General features: G+C 50.1%; 1 protein-coding gene across 2 annotated transcripts in view; it reads right to left on the bottom strand.

Moving 5' to 3' along the window:
* ABCC1 (ATP binding cassette subfamily C member 1) overlaps positions 1–23,415 on the bottom strand; it is a 138,913-nt gene that overhangs the window by 61,735 nt on the left and 53,763 nt on the right. For both annotated transcript variants that reach the window (XM_036411290.2, XM_045571266.1), the window contains exons 6-10: positions 17,798–17,859; positions 15,709–15,840; positions 7,362–7,604; positions 6,454–6,631; positions 5,049–5,210 (exon numbers count right to left, since the gene is read on the bottom strand). In XM_036411290.2, coding sequence (XP_036267183.1) covers positions 5,049–5,210; positions 6,454–6,631; positions 7,362–7,604; positions 15,709–15,840; positions 17,798–17,859 — 777 coding nt within the window. The remainder of the gene's footprint in view (positions 1–5,048; positions 5,211–6,453; positions 6,632–7,361; positions 7,605–15,708; positions 15,841–17,797; positions 17,860–23,415) is intronic.

The raw sequence follows: 23,415 nt of genomic DNA on the forward strand, positions 1-23,415 counted from the left end.
TTGTCCTGCTATTTTAAATTCCACATATAAGTGAAATCATAATATTTGTCTTTTCTGTCCGACTTATTTCCGTTAGCACAATACTCTCAAAGTCTATCCATTATGTTGCAAAAGACAAGATTTCATTCTTTTTTATTGCTGAGTAATATTTCATTCTGTGTCCATTCATATGTGGGTAGACTTTTAGGTTGCTTCTATATCTTGATTATTGTAAGTAATGCTACAGTGAACACAGGGGTGCACATACCTTTTCAAATTAGTGTTTTTGTTTTCTTTGGATAAATACCCAGAAGTGGAACTGCTGATTCATACAGTAGTTCTATTTTTATTTTCCTGGAATTTCCATTCTGTTTTCCTTGGTGGCTGCAGCTATTTACAACAATACCAACAGTGCACCAGGGTTCCCTCTCCACATCCTCACCAGCACTTGTTATTTGTCCATTTATTAATGACTAGTGGCCCAGTGCACACAATTCGTGCAGTGGTCCCTCTCCAATCTGGGACCTCTCGAAGGATGTCCTACCACCAGTTTATAGGGATCAGACCTAAACTGGCAGTCAGACATCCCTCTCGTAATCCAGGACATCCCTCTCGTAATCCAGGACTGCTGGCTCCTAACCACTCACCCGCCTGCCTGCCTGATTGCCCCTAATCACACCCAACTGCCCCCCATGCTGGCCTGCTCACCCCCAACTACTGCCCCTGCCAGCCTGCTCACTCCCAACTGTCCCCTCTGCTGGCCTGCTCGCCCCCAACTGGACCCTCTGCTGGTCTGCTCACCCCTAATTGCCCCTCCCACTGGCCTGATAATCCCCAATGTCCCCCCCACCGGCCTGCTCACCCCCAACTGCCCTCCCCTCTTGGCCTCTAAGCTCCTTTACCTTGGCCCCGCCACCATGGCTTTGTCTAGAAGAATGTCTCTTGCAAGGTCTCCCAGTCTGATTAGCATATTACCCTTTTATTAGTATAGACAGAGGCCTGGTGCACGGGTGGGGGCCAGCTGGTTTGCCCTGAAGGGCATCTCAGATCAGGATGGAGGTTCCCTTGGGGCATGGTGCAGCCTGGACGAGGGGCCTGTGGTAGTTTGCAGGTCGGCCACAGCCCCATGGGGTGAGGGTCCCTGCTGGGGGGTGGCTAGCCTGGGAGAGGGGCTGAGGGCTGTTTTCAAGCTGGTCACATCCCCTTCAAGGTGGGGGTTCCCACTGGGGTGCATGGTCAATGGGCTGATGGCTGTTTGTAAGCTGGCCATGCCTCTCAGCTGGGACCCTCACCCCATGGGGGCATGGTAAGCCTGGGTAAGGGGCTGAGGGCCATTTTCAGGCTGGCCACACCCCCTGGTGACCCAGGCTCCCAGCCCCTCCTTGAGCAGAGGCCAGGGCGAGTTGGAAGCTTGGCTTCCTCCATCGCTGGGAGAAACTCAAGCCTCCTAATTGCTCCAGCTCCATGGCCGTCACCATCTTGGTTGGGTTAATTTGCATACTCACTCCTGATTGACTGGTGGGTGTGGCAAAATGATGGTCAATTTGCACATTCCTCTTTTTAGTATAAATAGATATTCTAACATTGTGAGGGGATATCTTATTGTGAATTTAATTTGCATTTCCCTGGTGATTAGCGATGTTGAGGGTCTTTTGACAGGTCTGTTGACTATATGTCTTCTTTGGAGAAATGTTTATTTAGGTCCTTTGTCCATTTCTCAGTTGGATTGTTCTTTTTGGTACTAAGGTCTATACATTTCCCCATATAATTAGGATAGTAACCCCTTATTGGATGTGCATCATTTGCAAATATCTTCTCCCATTCAGTAGGTTGGTTGTCTTTTTGTTTTGATTTGCTTCATTGTGCAAAAACATTTTAGCTTGATATAGTTCCTTTACTTATTTATTTATTCTTTTGTTGACCTTGACTGAGATGACACATAAAAAGATATTGCTTTCTTTTCATTTCTGTTTGCATGAAATATATTTTTGTATCCCACCACGTTCAGTTTGTATGTTTTCTTCGTTCTGAAGTGAATCTCTTATAGGCAGCACATACATGGGGTATGTTTTTAATCCTCTCAGTCACCCTATATCTTTTCATTGGAGCACTTAATCCATTTGTATTTAAAGCAGTTCTTAGTATGTTTATTGTCATTGTGCTCATTGTTCTCAGGTTGTTTTATAGATGTCTTCTATATGTTTTCTTCTCTTGATCTCTTTCCTTGTGGTTTACTATTGTTCTGTAGAGTTCCTATCTCTTTGTTCTTCGTGTATCTTTTGTAGTTTTCTGGTTTGTGGTTACATGAGTCTTATGTACAGGGTGGAACAAAAGTAGGTTTATAATTATGAGTATGCAAAACACAGTTTATTCTTATATTATTTACTAGAGGCCTGTTGTACGAAGATTCCTGCAAGGATAGGACTTCCTTCCCCTAGCTTTGCTCCCACCCACCCGGGAGCCTGCAAGTCCTCACTCCCAGCAGAGTGCTACCTCCCCTCTCATAGCAGGCGTCCTGCCCTGCCCAGCTGCTCAAAATTGACCCATCTTTGCATACTCACTCCTGATTGGCTTATGGGTGTTGCAAGGTATGGTCAATTTGCATATTTCTCTTTTATTAGTGTAGATTATTTGTGTTATATTCCATATGCACAACTGTAAGCTACCTTTATCCCACGCTGTATTTCATTCTTTATCTATAGCAGTCTAAGAAATTCGTGTTTGAATGTATTTTGTAAGGACTACATTTAATCCCCCTCCATACTTATGTTACTAATGTTATGTTTTAGATCTTTTTCTAATGTGTTATCTGCTACTCCGTATTATTCAAATCTGGTACTTTTTCTTTTGACCATTCTAGTAGGCTTTCAAATGTCTGATTAGCTATATTTATTAAATATTCGGCTTTACATGTGACTTTTTTTTCTTTCTATTCTCATCTTTCCTTATTTCTGGTTATGGCCTTTTCTACTCTGCTTAAAGAAGACCCTTTAACATTTCTTGCAAAGCTAGCTTTTTGGGTGATGAACTCATTTAGTTTTTGCTTGTCTGGGAAACTCTATCTTTTTTCAATTCTGAATGATAAACTTTCTGGGGAAATTATTCTAGGTTGCAGGTTCTTTTCAGCACTTTCAAGATGTCCTGCCACTCCCTTCTGACATGTAAATTTGCTGATAGCATCATGGGGTTTCCTTTATACATAACTCATTTTCCTCTCGCTGCCTTCAAGATCATATCCTCATCTTTAATTTGTAATATATCTTGGTTTCTTTGGGTTCATCTTATTTGGAACTCTCTATACTTTCTGGACCTGAATGTCTGTTTCCTTTCTTAGATTTGGAAAGTTTTCAGCCATTATGTCTTCAAATAGGTTTTCTGTACCTTTCTCTCTCTTCTCCTTCTGGGAACCCTTATGATATGAATGTTAGTGTGCATGACATTATTCCAGATGTCCCTAAGATTATCCTCATTTTTAAAAATTCTTTTTGTTGTTCTGATTGATTTTATCTAGTCTACCTTCTAGGTCACTGATTCATTCTTCTGTGTTAGCTAATCTACTGTTGATTCCTTCTAACGTATTTTTCATTGCAGTTATTGTATTCTTTGAGTCTGCTTTGTTCGTTCTTACACTGTCTTTTTGTTGTTCTCCCAAAGTTCCTCTATTGCTCTCCCAAATTTGGTGAACATCCTTATGACCCTTTAATTCTTAATCAGACAAATTATTTATCTCCATTTCCTTTTTTCTGGGGATTTTTCTTATTTATTCACTTCACAGAGATTCTTTTGTCTTTTCATTTTGTTTGATTTTCTATATTTGTTTATATAAATTAGACAAAACAGCTACCTCTCCCATACCTGGAAAAGCAGCCTAATGGAGAAACAGCCTCTGTAGGCTGCCAGGTGGTTTTGGCAGGATGGTAGGAGCTGAACAGGTGCCTGAAGTGTCCAAATTGCTGGCCTCCTGAGCTGGAGTGGTTCCACATGGGAGGCCACATTGTGCAGCAACGCCCTGTGGATTCTATTCTGCTTGCTCCCTTTGCTCGAAGCAAAAATGGGCTCAGGCGGTGTGCGTCCAGAAACACATGGCAGCAGTCTTGCAGGTAGGCCAGAGCACCTGGCTAGAGCCACCACCCACCCTATGGAGACAGAGCGGGGCATAAACAATGACCTGCAATCCCAGGAGAGCCCTCGCAGCTCTCCGGCCATCTCTGCATGTCTCTCTCTCGTCTGTTATGCAGAGAGTGGTTTTGTGTAGAAGTGGCCTCCTTGCAGGCTCCTCTGCTGGGTCCTTTAGGGAATCCAGCTGGATCCAGGCAGGCACTTGGCTCCTGGGGCACTGACCGGTGTGGCTGCAGTGGTTCCTGGCCTTCCTGCCAGATGCCAGTGGTGACACCTGTTGTTCCCGCTTGCTCCCTTGCTCAGAGACAAGTGGCTCTGGGCGATGTAGCTGTTAACTGCCGGGGTGATCTCGCAGACAGGCCAACGCCCAGATCAGAGCTCCACCAGGACGTGGACTGGAATGTAAACAATGGCACCACCCGCTGCTCCAGCTTGGGGCTTCCCTAGCTTCCCGCCATCTCTGTTGTCTCTTTACCTTGTGGTTCAGGAGCTGCTCATTGTCAGCATACCTATATATTTGAGTTTGCTCCTGGGAGAGGGGAGTTCAGCATCCTTCCCTGATTCCATCTGGTATATTCCTACCCCTTGCAGCCAAGAGATATTATCTTGACTGACATAATTCAGGGCTAGTGAGTAAATGTTAGGCTAGTGTTTGGGAGAACACAGTGGCAGAAATACAGTGTGTATGTCGCAGGCTATGTTAATTACACATATTCTCAAGAAAAGATGAATGCAAATACTATGCCCAGAGGCCAAAGAGAACATAACCCAATAACGGAGGAAAGGAATAAAACATCCAGGAATTGCCTGGTGGTCAGAACATAGAATGTAAATGAACAGCAAGAACTACCAGTGAGCTATAGAGGTTCTGTCAACACCCACTCCCTCACCCCCACCGCCCACACACACAGGTCCCTCCCACAGGACAGACACCCACATCGAACACACACCAGCCACAGAAAGTAGAGCGCAAAGATGACTTGCAGAGGGGCTGACCAGATCATGTTAATGTACGTGGTCAGGTCCATTAACCTCTGGGCGTCCACCGACATGAGGTTGACGATCTCCCCGACCGTGGAGGACTTCCTGGCGGAATTGGTGATCAGCAGAGCCTGTGGGGCAAAGGAGTGGGGAAGGGTGAGCGTGGCCGGTGAAGAGCCTGCGCTCTGCCTCCAGGCCCTCGTGAAGGACGAGGCTGCTCCCGAGTGGAAAGGACACTGCTCCTTCCTCCTCTCCTGCTGACTTACCTGCCTCCCCGGCCGCCTGTCTCAGCACAAAGCCTCCACGCTGCCGGTGCACTCACTGCCTCCCCAGCTGGAGGCAGTGGAAGGGACCTCAGAAGTTGCCTAAACCTGGACTTTGCATCCTTTTTCGTGTACATATGCCGTACACGGGAAGTTTACGGCTCTGATTCGGCAGGACTGGGACAGGACCCGAGACTCTGCATTTCTAACGGGCTCCCAGATGATGCTGGCTCCGCTCGTCCCCAAACACACTGAGGGACCAAGGTCTAGGCCAGGGTTCCTCAATGTTGGCATTCCAGACATTCGAGGCTGGGTCATGCTTGGTGAGCTGTCCTGTTCAGCAGCATCCCCGGCCTCTCCCCACCAGGTGCCCGCACCCCAAGGTATGACAACCAGAAACATCTCCAGACATGGACAAACATCATCAGGAGGGACAAAACACCCTGATTTTCAGACGTGGCATCACACTATGATCTGGGACTTTTAGAGATAATGATGCCTGGGTCCGACCTAAGGGATCATGATTTGATGTCTTGGGGTGCAACAGGTCTGGCATCAGGAGTTTTTGAAGCTATCTAGGCGAGTCTGACCTGCAGACAGGGCTGGGAACTAACGAGCTAGTCCAATCTTCTGTTCTGCTAGACAGTCTCTTCCCAGCCCATGGGGCCCAGGCAGTGTCCTTGCCCCAGAGGCGAAGGAGAGGGTGACCAAGAAGGCAATCCAGCTCCATTAGAGCCTGCTAAGTACCCTGTCACCCAGGGGAGGGGCCATCTGCTCAGTCCAATGGACAGTGAGAACAAGTTCAAACACAGACTAGGACTAGCAGAGCTAGGATTTGAACTTGGATTTCCCCAAATCAAGTACCACCTGAGAAATTCCGTCTCCCATGACTCCTGAAGGCTCCCCGGTGAATCGGCTTTGCTGAGGCCTACTGCAGAACTGCCAACCCGTGCCGTCCGCAGTCACCGAGGCCACCCCAGAGCCACTGCTCCAGGAGCTGGGCCCGCAATCCCCAGGGTGGCCTCCGAGGACCCAGCCAAGTCCTGACAGAATCTGGGGCCACAGCAGATGTCAAAGTCGGCCCACGCGCTCACAACCTGGCCTCACCCACCTTCCGGTAGACGGCACCGATGACGGCGGTCTTGACCCTCATGCCGCTGACGAAGCAGATGTGGAAGTACTGGTGCAGCATGAGGGTCTGGAAGCAGGCGCTGAGGAACAGGACCGCCGTGTAGAAGTAGCCCTGCCAGGCCGGGGCCTTCTTGTCGTTCACAAAGTTGATGAGCAACCTGCGAAGGAGCAAGGACAGAGCCCAGAATGACGCGCACGAGCGGGGATGAACGTCCTTCACCTTCAGCATTTTGATTTCCCCCCAAGCTGGGTGAGGCGAGCGTTAGTACTTCAATTTTATAGACTGAAAACCAGTCCATGGCGGTGATCTGACTGGGCAGCAGCTCATGTGTGACAGGGTGCCTCAGGCTTCTGGCACAGACTACTCTCGTTCATCGCCCGCAAGTCACCCGCAGGTGACCAGAGAGGGAGCAAGAGGGGCGAGAGCAGGGCGGGCTAGGGAACAAATGTGTGGCCCCAAAGAAACAGGGAGAGAGGGAGAGAGGGAAGAGAGAACAGGAGGATAAGGGGAGAGGGGGAGATGGGGAGAGGAGGGAAGAGAGAGAGAGAGAGAGAGAGAGATGGAGGGGTAAACACAGAGCAGAGAGAGGTGACCTCCTTTCTGACTTTCTGGTGTGAGATGCAGTTTTCATGGGATTTGGTACTCTTCGCTGCCCAAGACAGCCCCCTCTCTCTTCCCCCTTTCTGGCTTCAGGGGAACCTAGTAATTGGTTTCTGTTACTTGCAATCAGAGTGTCCTTAATTAAGATGCTACTGAAGAAAAGCACTACGCCAAGCAGGTAGACGAAGAGACGGGGCTGAAAAAGCCCCCTGGAGCATGCCCCCTGACCCTAAGGGAGCATTAGCAGGATGCGCAGAGTCGCTCAGCTGGGAAGGAAGGGGTCTTACCTCAAGATCTCCGGGCCGATGAACATCATGATGTCGTGCAGGGCCTTGTAGAGGAAGCTCATGAGGAAGTAGGGCCCGAAGGTCTTGTGCAGCACCTTGAACAGGGACGGCTCCCGCGCCTTCTGGGGGCCCCTGACAATCAGCGCCTCCGCCTCCTCGTTCACATCCACCCTGGAGCCCCCTTTCGGCTTGGCGGGGTCCGTGGAGGGATCCTTGGAGGAGTACAGGATCTTCACCGGCTGCCTGGAACACAGGGAGTGTGGGGCCCTGGGGGCTCGGCCTCTGGCAGAGCCCACCGGCTGCCAGGGCGGCCGGAGAACCCCGTCCTCGGGAGGCTCGGCCAGAGAACCCCGGTCATCGCAGAGGCAGCTTTTTAGCACAGCGGCAGTGAGCTTGAGCTCAGGATCCTGGCTCAGCCACTGGCCAGCTGTGTGACTGAGGCAAATCCTTAGTTTCCTCGTCTGTAAAACGCAGATTACAGTAGGACCTACCTCCTAGGGCTGTTGCGAGAATGGAGCGAGTTAATATGCGTGAAGGGCATGGCAGAGTGCCAGCCCCAAATTGGTCTACAGATCCAGTGCAATAGCTGTCAGAATCCCAGCTGGCTCCTCTGTAGAAACTGGCAAGCTAATACCAACATGTGTATGGAATCTCAGGGGACCCAGAAGAGCCAAAACAACCTTGAAATGGGTTAGAGACCTAAACACAGAGCTAACACTATAGAAATCTTAGAAGGCAACAGAGGGATCAATTTTCATGGCTTTGGATTTACCCTGTTTCCCCAAAAATAAGACAGTGTCTTATATTAATTTTTGCTCCCAAAGATGCGCTAGGTCTTATTTTCAGAGGATGTCTTATTTTTCCATGAAGAAGAATACGGTACACATTTATTGTTAAATGAAAATAAAGGTAATTTATTACCTGTATACGGTACGGTAGTATGCTAGTTGTCAACACAAACCAGACAAACTATGAATCCTACAGTATCAAGAATTTACTCATTTATTCAATGACAATCATGTCATCATCTTCTGGAACATCATCATAACAATCTAATTCCTGAATTTCCTGGTGAATTTCTTGTGACTCCATTTCTTTCAGAATCAGTGGACCAAATCTCTCATGTTTAGCCTGGGGGGGGGAGCTTATTTTCAGGGGATGTGTTATATTTCATTCAGAAGGAAACCTGTAGGTAGGTCTTATTTTCGGAGGATGTCTTATTTTCGGGGAAACACGGTAGTAATGGATTCTTAGATATAAACACCAAAAGCACAAGCCACAAAAGAAAAAATGAACTGAACGTCATAAAAATAAAAAACGATAGTACTTCAAAAGATACGACCAAGAAAGTGAATCCTCATAGTCCTTGAGAAGATTTCATTTTTTGGGGGGGGGGGGGAGGTGAAAAGACAACCCATAGGAGAAAATATTTACAAATCAAAATCTGATAAAGGTCCTGGCCAGGTGCTCAGTGGTTAGCGCATAGGCATGTGCAGACTGAAGGGTCGCAGGTTCGATTCCGGTCAAGGGGATATACCTTGGTTGCAGGTTTCCCAGCCCCAGTAGAGGTGCGTGTGGGAGGCAACCAATCGATGTGTCTCTTTCGTGTTGATGTTTCTCTCTCTCCACCCCCACCCCCCTTCCTCCCTTCCAATCTGAAAACCAATAGAAAAATATCCTGGACCTCCGCTCAATCTTCTACATCTAATCAGGCCTGTGTCTTGTCCGTTCCATAGCTGCGATGTATGTAGTCAGGTGAGGATTTTTTTTAAAGTCTGATAAAGTACTTGTAACCACGGCACATGACGAATTCTTCCAACTCACTAACAAAAAGACAACCCAGTTTTTTAAAGGGGGCAAAGAGCATATGCAAATCGCCAGTGAGCATATGAAATGTTGCCTAACATCAGTGGTCACTAGGGAAATGCAACCCCAAACCGCCATGAGATATTACTTCATAGCCATGAGGATGGCTGGCATGAGAAGGTCAGATAAAACAGCGTCTGCAAGGATGTGCAAAAATCGGAACCTTCATACACGCCCCTGTGAAGTCCTCTCTCATTCGGAATAGGACACTGCAGAAACCGTGGAGCATCATGTGTAAGACTGGGCCATAGGGCACACTGTGGCTTTCACCTTGTCATCTCTTAGGCCACTCACTCTGGGCAAAGCCAACCGCCATGTTGCAAGGGCACTCGATGGCCCTCTGGAAAGACCCCCTGTGTGAGACCTCGCCAGCAGCCAGCCCTAACCTGCCAGCCATGGGCAACCTGGAGCAGATCCTGTGGCACTGGGTGCTGACTGCACCCTCATGAGAGACCCTGAGCCAGAACCACCCAGTGGGCGGCTCCTGGACCCCTGAGTCAGTGAAGGGACACTGTTCTTTCAGCTGCTGGGTTTGGGGTCTTTAGCTCTGCAGCAGCAGACATGCCCCCTCGCTCCCATCTACCAAAATGCAGGGAGAACATCCTCAAATGGCTGAGCCTGGACTCCAAGCTTCATCCCCACCCAACCCTCACATTTACAACTTACAAACTTCTAACACAGCATGAGTTCACCAAATAGCATTTAATTTTAGGGGACTCTTTTTTTCTTTACTTTTCTGATTTTTTTTTCCTTTTTTTTTATTATTTTTTTCCCCCGAAATGATCTTTTTTCCTCCCAGAATACTTTGTGCTTACTTTTTTTTTTAGTCTTTATTGTTGAAAGTATTATATCCCCTTTTTCCCTCCCATGGACCCCTTCTAGTCCAACCCCACCCCCTGCCCCAGGCCCCTATTGTTGGTATCCATGGGTTATGCACGTATGCACACAAGTTCTTGGCTTGATCTCTTCATGTCAGGGGACACTTGTCACTTCTATGTCACCTCTATGCCGCGTCTACCCATCTGGCCCATGAGAAACTGCCCCCTGGAGACCACAGCCTTCCCGCCTGCCTTGGCTGTGTCCCACTCCAAACTGGGGCCCCAGTCTAGGCCCTGTCAAGTCCTGCTCTTTCTCCTCTGTGCTCCCTGCCCCGGAAATGGACCTGAAACATGGGACTCAACCCAGACCCCAACCCCCCACAGTCTTCTAGATCTGATCAGACCTGTGTCCTTTCGTTCCACATACGGGATGTATGAAGTCATCTGTCCACTCCTCCCATTTCCACAGCCTCGACTCTAGCAAGTGACCACTGCCGGGACCGCCTCACCACTCCCCATTCCCACCCCCGCTCCCCCCGCTCCCCCCCGTTCTTGTTCCCTTACAACCAGCTCCTAAAAACTCATCGTCCTCCTCCTCCAACCCCACCGACGAGGTTCCCCTGCACCCAGAGCAAAATGGAAGCTCTGTGTGAGGCTGCACAACTTCCTGTGGCTGCCGTAACAAGCTGCCACCAAAGAGGGGACTTCGAACAGCACAGATTTGTCATCTCGTCCTCCCGGAGGTCGGAAGCCTACGTGGGCACACGGGACTGCGTTGCCCTGAAGGCACTCGGGAGAGCCAGCTTCCCCGATAGTCCAGCTCCTAAAAGCTGCCTCCAGTCCCCTTCCTCCACCTTCAAAACCAGCGGCATAGCATCCCCCCACTTCCTCTCCCTCTGACCTCCTGTCTCCCTCTTATAAGGACACGGGGTTATTGGGCCCACGCAATACACAACAGCCTCCCCATTTCAAAATCCCCCGCTCAATCCCACCCGCCAAGTCCCTCTGCAAGGGGAGTTGGCATAGTCACGGTTCTGGGGGTCAGGACGTGGGCATCTTTGGGGAAGAGGGACGTGATTCCACGGCCACAGAGAATTATTTGTGTTCCGTGCTGTCTGTGTGACTACGTAAGGTCCTCCCCTGCCCCCTTTACCGACGTTTCCCGGTTTCTGGCTGGGTTTGGCATTTCTCTCGGCACACACACGCCTTCTTGGCAAGGAGGAGGCGGCCAGCAGAGAGGAAGGAGTGGCCCAGCCCTCCCCCATGCATTCTCTGCGCCACTTCCCAGGAGGGGCCCTGGCCCTGGGCCTGCGTGGCCTGGCTAACCCAGGGCTGTTTTCCGTGGCTGGGAGACGGGCTGCCAATGGAATAGGATAAAGTTTGGGCAGGCAGGAAGGCGGCGGCTCAGGCCTGGGGGAGGAGGTCAAGAATGGTGGAAAGGATCAGCTAAGGCCCGGTCAGGGGAAAAACACACAGTGACAACGGGCCTGTGAGGAAGGCACTCTGGGAAGGGGGAAGCGAGCGGGAGGGGAATGGACAGTTAAAGGTGAAGGTCTGAACAGGGAGAAACTGCCTGGAACAGGGGAACAGAAACTGGTAAGGAAGCTGGAAACTGGAAGAAAAAGGGACCTGCAGACTCGAAAGGATTTCGACGTCACTTGTCTATGAATGGACTGAACACATGCCCTGGGCCGGAGGGAGGAAGGCATGTTTCAGTCCATTCATAGATGAGTGACGTCGAAATCCTACCATCAGGAGCTCGTGAGAGAAATGGGTCTTCACAGCCTGTGGGAGCAGAACCTGCAGGCTAAGGGAGCAGCCCAGCTGGGGAGGTGAGGGGGCTCCAGGCACAGGGAACAGGTGAGCCAGGCCTGGGACTAAGGATTTTGAAAAGGGCTGGGACACCTCTTCCGGGAAGTCAGAGCCTCGAGATAGCCAGAGGGTGGGAGAGCAGGCTGGAAGGGCCTTGGACCCACCAGGCTGCAGTGAGGAGATGAATATTCTATTGAGATCTTCCCCAGGACCTCCCCTAAAATCTCCGACCTTAAAACCCTTAGGAGAGAGCACCCAGGAGCATGCCCGTGCCTTTCTCCTCTCCGTCTCCCTCTTCTCCATCGCTGCACGCACACCCACCCCCACACCCCCATGTGTGTCACCTTTACCTTCCTCACATCTAAGCTCCAAGGGCCCTTCCTTTATCTCTATAACTTGTTTTCTGCACTCAATTCTGCTACCTCTATGATTTTCCTTCTCTGATAGTTTGAGGCTTGACTCTGAATTATTTCCTAACCAGACCTCAAGAACTGAGGCTGCAGAACCCAGGTCTGGTCTGACTCCCCGTGTCAATACTTGGCTATACATCAGACCTCCAGGATCCAGACCAGCTGTCATCTAGAGCAGGGGCCGCCAATTGGTGGTCCGTGGACCACTGGTGGTCCGTGAAGTCCAAAAGGTTGGCAACCGCTGATCTAGACAATTCCAATCCAGAGGCTAAGAGAGAAGACTGACTTCTCAAGAATGTACCGTTTACTATCAGGACTCTTAGCTTTTCTTTCTTCTTGAAAGCAGGGTCCTTAAGACTTTTATAAAATAAGTTTTAAACCCTAGCACTAGAAATCCTCTCTCGAATTTCTTCTCTGTAACCCTCAGAAACCCAGCCTCCCTCCCCCATTATCAGCAACCGCTGACACAGCAGAAGACAGTAGCCCAGACCTGACTAATGATCACAAGGCCCGACCCTCTGGCAGGCTAAAGATAACATCCTGCTGGGCCTCAGCTGTGTTTCAGCTCCCCTGGCTACCTTCCCAGCAGACAGTCCAAGGGACTCTGGAGCAGACCTCAGGACTGTCCTCAAAACTGAAGGAAGGATTTGTTATCCTTACCTCCCCTTGGACCAACCAGCCCCCAGCAGGACCCCCCATCCCCTAACCTGTGAAGTCTTGTGATTCTGCCCTCGATAATCTGACCTTACAGGCCTTCGGGAGTCTGGTGTCAAGCATTAGCTTCCCATCTGGCCAAGTCAGTATTAAACTATTCTTCTTTCTACACGGAGAACTGCTCATGCCTTTCTTTGGACCGGGGTGTGCAGGCCGACGGACTCATAAACATGGGGGTCCCGATAACACACTCTTGGGTATTGCCTAGCTGTGCTCCTGGTTTGCAGATCCTAAAACCGTTAAGTAAATCTTTGTCATTTATTTCTAGCCAAAGCCTCCAGACTCTTTTTGAGTTCGTTTGACAAATCCAGTAAAGGAGCTATTACAAAATCTTTGTCTTCAAGGGGATGACGAGTCTGAAGGGTTGAGAACCACTGCTTAACATGCACATTTTGGAGAGTTTTGTTTTCTATTTGTAATTTCTACTTGCATTCCTTTATGAGCAAGAGACAATTAAGTAAAATGGCCACTCTTTCTTTAAACACTACTACTTCTTTAATATACAGCTTTATTGGGGGTATAACTGATACACGATCACCTGCACATACTTAAAGTGTACAATGTGACGAGCTTTGACACATGTGTACACCTGTGAGTCCACCAGGAAGACCGAATAAAAGAACTCATCCATCGTCCCCAAAGGTTCTCACCCACCTCTCTACTTATTCCCCCACCCATCCTGGCAGCCACTGATCTGATTTCTGTTACTCTACAATGGTTTCCATTTTCTATAATCCTAACATATAAAAATCCTGGGTCATAACAACAAGTAACGATTGGAGGCTGACCAACCGGAAGTCAGTGCTGGCCCCCCCTCCAAGCAAGTGGTAATGGGCAATCAGGCAGGCAGGCAGAGGGGTTAGGGGCGATCAGGTAGGCAGACCAGTGGTAGCAGGGATCAGATAGGCAGGCAGGCAGTGAGGGGTGATCAGGTAGGCAGATGGCTCCTCGTAGGGCTGGCCCTGCCCCCCTAGCAAGGAAAGAGGGAGGCCCAGTCCAGCCAAGTCATTCATTGCACCCCAGCCTGTCACCTGCAGAGGGAGGCCACTGGTGGCAGGGAAGTGGGGGCTGCACTGCACAGATGGCAAGCAGTGGCAGCAGCAGGGCCAGCTGCCTACAGCCCAGCGGATGAAAGTCCTGATAGGCCCTGAGGCCCTGATCTCGGGCCAGGCCTAGTGACCTACCCGAGGGGTCCCGGATTGTGAGAGGGTGCAGGCTGGGGTGAGGGATCCTCACCCCCCTCCCCAGTGCACGAATTTTCGTGCACCAGGCCTCTAGTTATATATAATGGAATCACCTAGTATGCACTCTCATCTGGCTCTGTTCACTTGACATACTTATTTTGAGATATTTCCGTGTTGTCAAGTGTATCAAGAGATAATTCCTTTGTATTGTTCTAATGTATTCCCTTCATTGCTACACCATGTTTTGTATGTCTGTTCCCTTGTCAGTGGATGTCTAGGTGGCTTCCAGCTTGGCCCTCGCACACAAAGCTGCTCTACAAGTCTTTTATGAACAGGTCTCCAGTTATCTTGGGTTACACACCTAGAAGGAGAATGGCTGGTGGTACAATAACTGTAACTTTTTAAAAACTGCCAAACTCATTTCCAGAGCCACTGAAGTGTTTATAGTCATGCCAGAGGAACCACAGTCCACCATGGCCTTAACATACCAGAGGCTAAGAGTCAAAGAGAATCTCCACTCCATTTTGTTAAACTATTGGATAGAAACCAATGAAGCACTGCATTTTAAAAGGCGGGGGGTGGAGTGGGGGAGAGGGGAGGAAGCGGACAGACCTGACTTTGGAGAGGAGTACAGAAAGGAGTGAGAGGGGCTGGGCTGTCTCGACCCAGGGCCAAGAAGCCAAGCCAGACCCCCTGCCAGCTGCCACTGCCTACTCCCCAGAAGGCCTGGGAGCGGCTGAGCCGCACACTACACTGGTCCCCAGCTAACTAAAGAGGCCTCACTGCAAGAGGCCACACCCCGAAATTCCTAGAACCCGACTCTCCTCTCACCCCCACCCCGTCCATCCCTCCCTCCGCAGGGTTACAGGTGCTAGATCTGGCTCACGCCTCTGGGAGCAGAGTAAGTGACCTACATGCCAGAGTCCCCACACGAGGCAGCGAACTCCCAAGCTGAGACGCCCTAACGGCCGAGGTGCTAATGGACCCAGGGCCCCGGGGGTGGCCCAACGAGCCAGTTCTCAGCAGGTCCTCCCAGGCAGGATGCAAGCGCCCAGCCCGGCGAGCAAAACGAATAAACACAGCCTGCACAGCAGTACTGTCCAGGGTTTTCTCAGGGCTTATCCAATGACAGATAACTTGTCGGGTGATGTTTATCTCGCTGAATTCTCAGAAAGCCCTCTGCCTAGGAAACAAAGGCTCCAGCGCAAAATAGGGACTCAGGCAACTCTGGGGCCCGCCAGCGTCTCCCCGTCCGGAGTCTCGACACCCCCCCCACCCTACCACCACCACCTCCCCCGGATCCACCTGCCCCAGGGCAGTCCCAGGGTGGCTATAGAGCAGAACTCACCATGTGCCATAGCCCTACCTGAAACCCACCTCTTCCTTCTCCCCGCACGTGGGGCCAGACCCTAACTCCCTCCCACTGCCCGGAGACCCTGCAAATACTTCTCCTGCTTTATCTCCTCCCGGTAAGGGGAGACGGGGGGAGCACTGGTCCCAGAGTGTGTCTGGCTTCCCCCGTGGCGACAGGACTCGCACTTACTTTCTGGATTTGGCACATTCCTTCTTCCAGTTCTTGACCAAAACGGGCACAACTTGTTCTGACGTGTCCTCCTTGTTCAGGGACCAGAGGTCGGTGCTCTCCAGGGGCCGGCGGTAGCCCCGGACCATCAGCCTGGGGCAGGGACACAAGGAGGGAGGCGGTGAGCGTCGGGAACAAGTGGACACCGGCCCTCACCGCACCCGCCCGCCACCGCCCCCTCACGGCAGCCCTGCACCAAAGCTGAGCGGCTGGGGCAACCTGGCTGTGGACGGGCATGTGGGCACACTGAACAATTACTGCTGAATTCTGCCAAAACCGGTTTGGCTCAATGGATAGAGCGTCGGTCTGCGGACTGAAAGGACCCAGTTTCGATTCCGGTCAAGGGCATGTACCTTGGTTGCGGGCACATCCCCAGTGGGGGGTGTGCAAGAGGCAGCTGATTGATGATTCTCTCTCATCGATGTTTCTAACTCTCTATCCCTCTCTCTTCCTCTGTAAAAAAATCAATAAACTGTATTTTTTTTTTTAATTATTGCTGAATTCTGTCAGGTCATCCAGGAAAAATGGCCTCATTTCTTAGAGACACATACAGACTATTGAGGAGGGAAAGATCAGGATGGCTCCCATGTACATTAAAAAAATAAATAAATAAAAATGTTAAGGCTAAGATGGCAAAGCATTAAGAACTGTTAAATCTGGGTGAGTTTAGTGAGGTTTATTGGACTAATCTTTCTACATGTTTGAACACTCTCATAGTAAAAAGTAAACCTAATATTTTAACTTGCTGTTTTAAAAGAATTTCAAGCTTTCAGAAAACTCACATGGATTGTAGAAAGAATTCCCATCTATCCTTCACCCCGTTCCCCAGTTTGCTATATCATTTTCTGTCTCTATGAACACACTTGTGTGAACACGTTCTTTTCTGAACCATTTCAAAGTAGGTGGCAGACTCTAAACGCTGTACTCCTAAATACCAGTGTGCATCCATCCCTCTAACAAAAAGGACATGTTCTTATTTAACCAGAGAACAATCATCAAACTCAGAAATACCAGTATGGATGGCATAGCCCACAGTCCGTATTTAAATTATACCAACTGTCCCCTGTCTGGCGAGTGTGGTTCAGTGGTAGAGCATTGACCTAGGAACCAAGAGGTCAGTGGTTCGATTCCCAGTCAGGACACATGCTTGTTTATGAACTCAATCCCCAGTAGGGGGCATGCAGGAGGCAGCTGATTGGTGATGTTTCTCTCTCACTGATGTTTCTCTCTATCTCTCTCTCTAAAAGTCAACAAAAACTTATTAAAAATGTAAATTATACTAACTGTCCCAATGGTGTTAACAATAATTTGAAAAATAATTAGGTCTGAAAAGTATTTAATTTTAAAAATTTTTGTGAAAAAAAACTTTATAAAGACAAGGAACAGCCAACACCGGTTTGGCTCAGTGGTAGAGCGTCGGTCTGAGGACTGAAAGGTCCCAGGATCGATTCCGGTCAAGGGCATGTACATTGGTTGTGGGCACATCCCTGTGGGGGTGTGCAAGAAGCAACTGGTCGATGATTCTCTCATCGACATTTCTAGCTCCCTCTCTCTCTCCCTTCCTCCTCTCTGTAAAATATCAATAAAATATATTTTTTTAAAAAAAGACAAGGAACAATGCTGATGGGGGGGGGGGGGGGTTTCAAAAAATCCCCAGTAAGATACTGACAATGTGGGGGAGGAATGTGCAACCCCCCTTCTGGTGCTTTCTGTTGTTGATCTCTGCATGTTTCTCTTACCCACGTTTCCTACTACGTTGCATGCATAATATGTTTCGGATGGTGAAGGGTTTGAAACAATGCCAATAATAGTAATTATTCCTAATGTTAAAACATACTCAAACCTAACGCTAAGACAAGAGCATGCAGCTGCCCTAGGCCAAGCCGTCCACAGAGGTCCAAGTGACTATGGGGACAAGGTCAGTGTCTCTGAGACCCCTGCCTGGGGCATGCACCCTCAGGGCACAGCTATGCCACACACTCCCTCTCCCTCTCCCTCCCCCCCCAAACCCCTCTCTTCCCTCCACCTGGGCAGGAGGGCCAGGCCTTACCCTGTGATCCACCAGAAGGTGATCCTGGAAAGGAAGGACGCCCCAGACTCCGGGCAAGGATTCTAGCGGAGAGAAGCACAGGGAGGGGAGGGTGAGTGATTCCATATCTCATCTCTGGCAGCACTCGGAAGCCCACTCTTCCTCCCAGAGGGCCAGCCTAATTTACAGCCTGAAAGGATGCCCCTCCTGAGCCTTACATAAACCCACGGCAGCTCTCCCAGTTTTACCCAGCAAATACCTAAGTGTCTACTAAGTGCAAAAACGGTACAGTGCCTTATCTGTATCCCCACAGCAGCCCAATGAGCGTGGTGCCACTGCGGCCCCCACTGCACTCCATGCGTTCCTTCATCCGTTCCTTCATTCTCAAGTACTTTCTGAGCATCCACTGTGTGCCTAGCACCATGTACTCACAGACATAAGCCCCTCTTTAGAAAGCCCCTGATACACCACGGTGGTAGTGGTAACAAGAATAACGTCACCTGCTAACATTCTCCACTAGCTAGCTCTATTCTGAGCTCTTCACACAAATTATCTCATTCAATCTTCATAACCTCCTAATGAAGCAGGTAAAAAAAACATCAACCCCCTTTTAAAAAGAAGACACCGAGGAGCCCAGGGGCGAAATGACTGGCCCAGGGTCCCCAGCGGGAAGTGGCAGGAACTGAATGTGAGCTCCAGTCAGGCCCCAGAGAGAGACGGTAATAAATGATCCCGTGAACAAATACAAAACTGCAGCTGCGATGGGGATCCCGCCCTAAGGGGATGTCAGGGGGGTCACTGGGATGTTCCTGGGCTCACAGTAACTGAGAGAGCCGACAGGGGCCGGGGCCTGATCTGGAAGGAGGGCCGGGACGGGGTTCCTGAGGAAGACGTGTAAGGCGAGGTCTGAAGAGGGAGACAGGACGATGCAGTGAGGGGGAGCTCTGCAGGGAGAACGGCGTGGGCAAGAAGGGCCTGGTGGTACCAGGGGGCAGAACCCCCTCCAGAGACTAAGAGGGGGTGTGGGCAGTCTCCGCTGGAGGCCCTGTACGGAATTTGGGTCGTCATCCAAAGCGCTATGGGGACATGGACAGATTCTCAAAGAACCGCTTTCCCAAAGGCGCAGAGAGAGCTCCAGTTCAACAGCACACAGACAAGGGAAGGGACAGCAGCACGGAGCCCCCGGAGATTACACACCCGGCCGGCTTTCACTGCAGAAATGTTCAGCTCTAAATCCTCAACTACCAGCCTCAGTGAAGGGGTCACCGTGCAGCGATGAGCTCTTCGGCTGAGGATGGTGCTCCAGCATTTTTCAAAGCTGAGGCCCTGAGAGACCCCCTGGGCCTGGTAGTTTCCCATCGGGGCTGGGAGCGCTTTTAGAAAACACCATACCTGGGCCCCATCCCCCAGTGACTCTGATGAAGCTGGTTTGGGGGGGGACCAGGGCCTCTGAGTCTTTGTTTTTAGCTCCCACAGTCTCCTTGGCAAAGTGGCTGGGCAGGAAATGTGTAAGATAAGCCCAGAACATGGCGTAACACCCAGCACCACGGAAACCGAAGCTGAGTAGGATTGCTAAGAGGCCTCAGGAGCAATCAGGCGTGGCTCCCACTGCCCCACAGAGAGACACCCTGAGCTGCCATAAGGACAGTAAACAGAAGGAACTGAAACACATCACGTGTTTAAATACACAAGTTCATACTGGTACTGAAAAAACACAAAACACACTCTTGATGTCACCGATCAAAGATGTTAGTGAACCAAGCCGTTCTGAACACAGAAAACGGGTAGGAAACAAGCATTTTCCCCGCCTTTGCTAACTGACCTACACCAGAGGGGGACCAAAGAGATGAGGGGAAGTGTCTCTGCATAGAAAGAGAACAGCTAACAAATGAGGGGATGATAGGATGTAAGAAAGTGCACTAGGTTGCAACCACAATGGAATATGGAAATATATGAAGACATTAAAGATAATAGTCGTATTGTTTAAAATCATATTCTTTTAGATACTATCACTGGGGCAGGTTGGGTAAAGGGTACACAGGAACCCTGTAAATTTTGCAAGTCTTTGTGAGTTGTTATTTCAAAACAAAAAGTTATTAAAAACTTAAAATCCCTGCCCTGCCCGGTGTGGCTCAGTTGGCTGAGTATCATCCCATGCACTGAAAGGTCACTGGTTCAATTCCCGCCAGTGCACATGCCCGGGTTGTAGACTCAATCCCCAGTCAGGAAGCATGTGGGAGGAGGCCATCAATGTTTCTCTCTCACACCAATGTTTCTATTTCACATGGGTGTTTCTCTCTCACATTGATGTTTCTCTCTCTCTCTCTCTCTAAAAATTAATTTAAAAAAATTTTTTTTAAAAATACATCCTCAGGTGAGGATTAAAAACAATTTTAATTTCTTACTTTTCAGAGATATATACTGAAATCTTTACACATGGCAGTTCCTTTTACTATGCTCTCCGCTTTCGTACACGTGTGAAAATTCCCATCAAGACAAACTTCCCCGGTGATTCAAACACACATCCTGGGCTGAGAACCCCTAAGCTCCACTCTGGGGCCACAAGGCCTGGGGAAGTGCCCAGCCCTGGCAGCCACAGGTCACCCAGCTGCCCAGGGTGGGTCCCGGCAACAGTATGTCTTTAATGGAATCAGTCAGGTGCAGCCGGCCACAGTCCTACTTCCAGACCAACCTGAAGCAGAGTAAGTTCACACTGGGGAGCCAGACAGACCTAGGTTCAAATCCCAGACCTGCCATTTTCTAGCTGAATGACCTAGGGGCAAGTCCTTTCACCTCAAAGCCTCAGTTTTTGCATCTGGGAAATGGGAGCAGTTTGTCCCAACTGCTCAGCCTCCCTTACAGGACTACAAGGGGGAACAAGTCAAATGAGGTTCATGGGACTCTGTTATAAGCTAAATTCTTCCAACCTAAGGCAGCAATATCATACGTGGAGGAGGTGGCTCTGTAGGCTGTTTTTCTCCAGAAGTGGCTGGATTGTTAGGGAATCACCAAGGTACTTCAAGCGTGGCCCAATTCCTACCCATTGTAAAAAGTTAAGTAGCACTAGCAGAGAAGGGGTGGGGCAGAGCTGGCAGTGACTCATTTATTTATTGAGCAAATATTTAGGGAGGACCTGCCTATATGCCAGGAGGCAGCTAAGGGGTGGAGACAGAGCTAGGAAGGAGAGAGCACCACATAAAATGACCCAACTGAGGGGAAAATGGACAGAAAGCAAACCAAGACCCAAGTAAATATGTAAGTACTAGAGGTCTGGTGCACGACATTCCTGCGCTGCAGGGTAGGGGGAGGGAGAGGAGGGGATGCCTAGCCTGGCCTATGCCCTTTCACAGTCCAGGAGCCCTTAGGGATGCTGAAGCCAGCAGTCGAACATCCTTAGCGCTGCCTCTGAGGCAGGAGAGGCTCCCGCCACCACAGTAGCGCTAGCCAGCATCAGCCCAGCTTCTGGAGTTAAGCATCTGCCCCCTGGTGGTCAGTGCGCAGCATAGCGGTCAGATGTTCCACCGTTCGGTTGCTTTGCATATTACACTTTTATTATATAGGAGAATAAACAATGAAAGCTAAAACAAGAGGAAAAACAGGATGTCAGAGAGAGAAGGGGTGGCGGAACAGGGTTGGCTGATGCATAAGGCAACACAGAGCGAGGTAGTTAGAGGGTATGAATCCCGCTCTGCCACTTGGGACCATGGGACCTTGGGCACGGTACTTGGTGGTGCTGAGATTAAATGAGATAAAGGATGTTAAGTACTTAGAACAGTACCTGGCACAGAGTAAAACCCAAGAAATGGCATCAGTAGGATTAGCATAAATAACAACAGTGAAAACAATAACATCGCCTTCTGGCAGGCCCGTCACACACGGGGCCCTGGACCAGATGCTTTATATCCGGGCAGCAAACACAGGCCCGTGGGTGGCCGCTGGGAGATAAAATTGAACTGCAACACCGTGATGGCCATTCACTTACAAATGCCCGTGGCTGCTGCAAGGACAGAGTTTAGCGGTTTTGACAGAGACCATGTGGTCCGCAAGGCCTCAGATAGCGACTATCTGAACATGTTGGCTGACCCCTGCTCACCCCAGACCTCATAACACCCCAGGACACAAAGATTACTAAAGGGGAAACGAGAGCTCCGATGACAGCTTTCTGCCTCCGAACCCCGTCCTCCTTCGGTCTTGGCACCAGTGCAGTAAGGAGTGCAGGTTAAACCTTGCACAGAGAGGCCTGGCCGGCGGGGCAAGTGCGGGCTGACAGGCACCTGTGCCAGTCTGACAAGACCGCCAGGTCCCGTGCCAGGGGGCGAAGCGGGGCCGGTCTCCGAGGGGGGGGGGGTGAGTCATCCTTTTCTAATTTGCACAGACACGTGGAACAAAAAGCAAGGGCGTTAGGCATATGCCCACGGGACCCTCACAAATGCTGGCCCCCTTTCAAACGCGGGCAGCTCCGGCTGTGGTCGAACACGCAGCAGCCTGTGGACTGAACAACCGTGCACGGATGAGGCTGCAAGAACGATGGCCCAGAGGGGAAACGCCAATCCTCCCGCCAGCCCCTCTAAAGGCCAGCTCCTGTGAGAAAATCCGCCCGGCAAATTCAGAGAGGAATTTGCATTACCACGGGCATTCCGGTTTCTAAGGTGTACACGCCGAGGGCTTTAGTCAAACTCGTCTGCCCTGCCCTCCTCCCTCCAAGGGACCCAAACCCAGATTTTCAGATTACCGCCAAGTCACGTCGGGCTGACACGGGGTCCCCATCACCAGCAAACACTGTACCGACTGGGAACCACGTTCTGGAAGTCCCTCTCTGATAACAGACAGCTGGAGTGCTTCATAGCCAAGAACTGATGATTAAATTAAAGAAGAAGAAGAAGAAAGGGGCTCAAGGATGAGGATGCAGATAGCAGACCATTCAACCGAAACCAAGCAGAATGTTCCGGTGTCATTCATTCCAAGCAGAGCTGCCAGCTTGGGGTTTCCGGACTCTGAGACTAACTCCTGACCTAGGACCGAGGCTCGTGGACGGGTGCCCCCTTCATTTAGAAGCGAGACTAATTCACACGAGCCCTGGCAGAGACGGGAGGGAGAGAGCCTGGTGTATGCAAACAGAGCTGCGTTCTTTGGCATCGCATCTGGCTCTGGGTGACCTGGCCAGAGACCATGTGGATTAAACCAATTTGACACAAGAGCCCCAGGCACGGGTTCTTTGAGAACTCACATTCATTGCCTCTCACCCAGGGCCGTTTGGGGCCCTTCTCCAGGTCCCCACACCTCTTTTCTGGTTCAGAATCTGCCTTGACCAGTAGTTTGCCTGTCTGCCGGTGACTCGCACTCTGCATTTCCTGAATGCCCAGGAGTAAGGGACGAGGAAGACAGGAGGAAAGCTTAGAGAAGGAGTTTATGTAATGTGGCCCCGTTATCAATATCCACACTGCCAGGGAATTCGTTAGAAACGCAAATACTGCCCAGTCAGGGTGGCTCAGCGGTTGATTCCCAGTCAGAGCACATGCCCAGGTTGCAGGCTCAATCCCCAGTACGGGGCGTGCAGGCGACAGCCAATGGATGATTCTCATCGTTGATTTTTTTGTTTGTTTGGTTGGTTGTTTTTAAATATATTTTATTGATTTTTT

Source organism: Pipistrellus kuhlii, unplaced genomic scaffold (genome assembly GCF_014108245.1).
Source record: "Pipistrellus kuhlii isolate mPipKuh1 unplaced genomic scaffold, mPipKuh1.p scaffold_m20_p_4, whole genome shotgun sequence".
NCBI classification, from domain to species: domain Eukaryota; kingdom Metazoa; phylum Chordata; class Mammalia; order Chiroptera; family Vespertilionidae; genus Pipistrellus; species Pipistrellus kuhlii.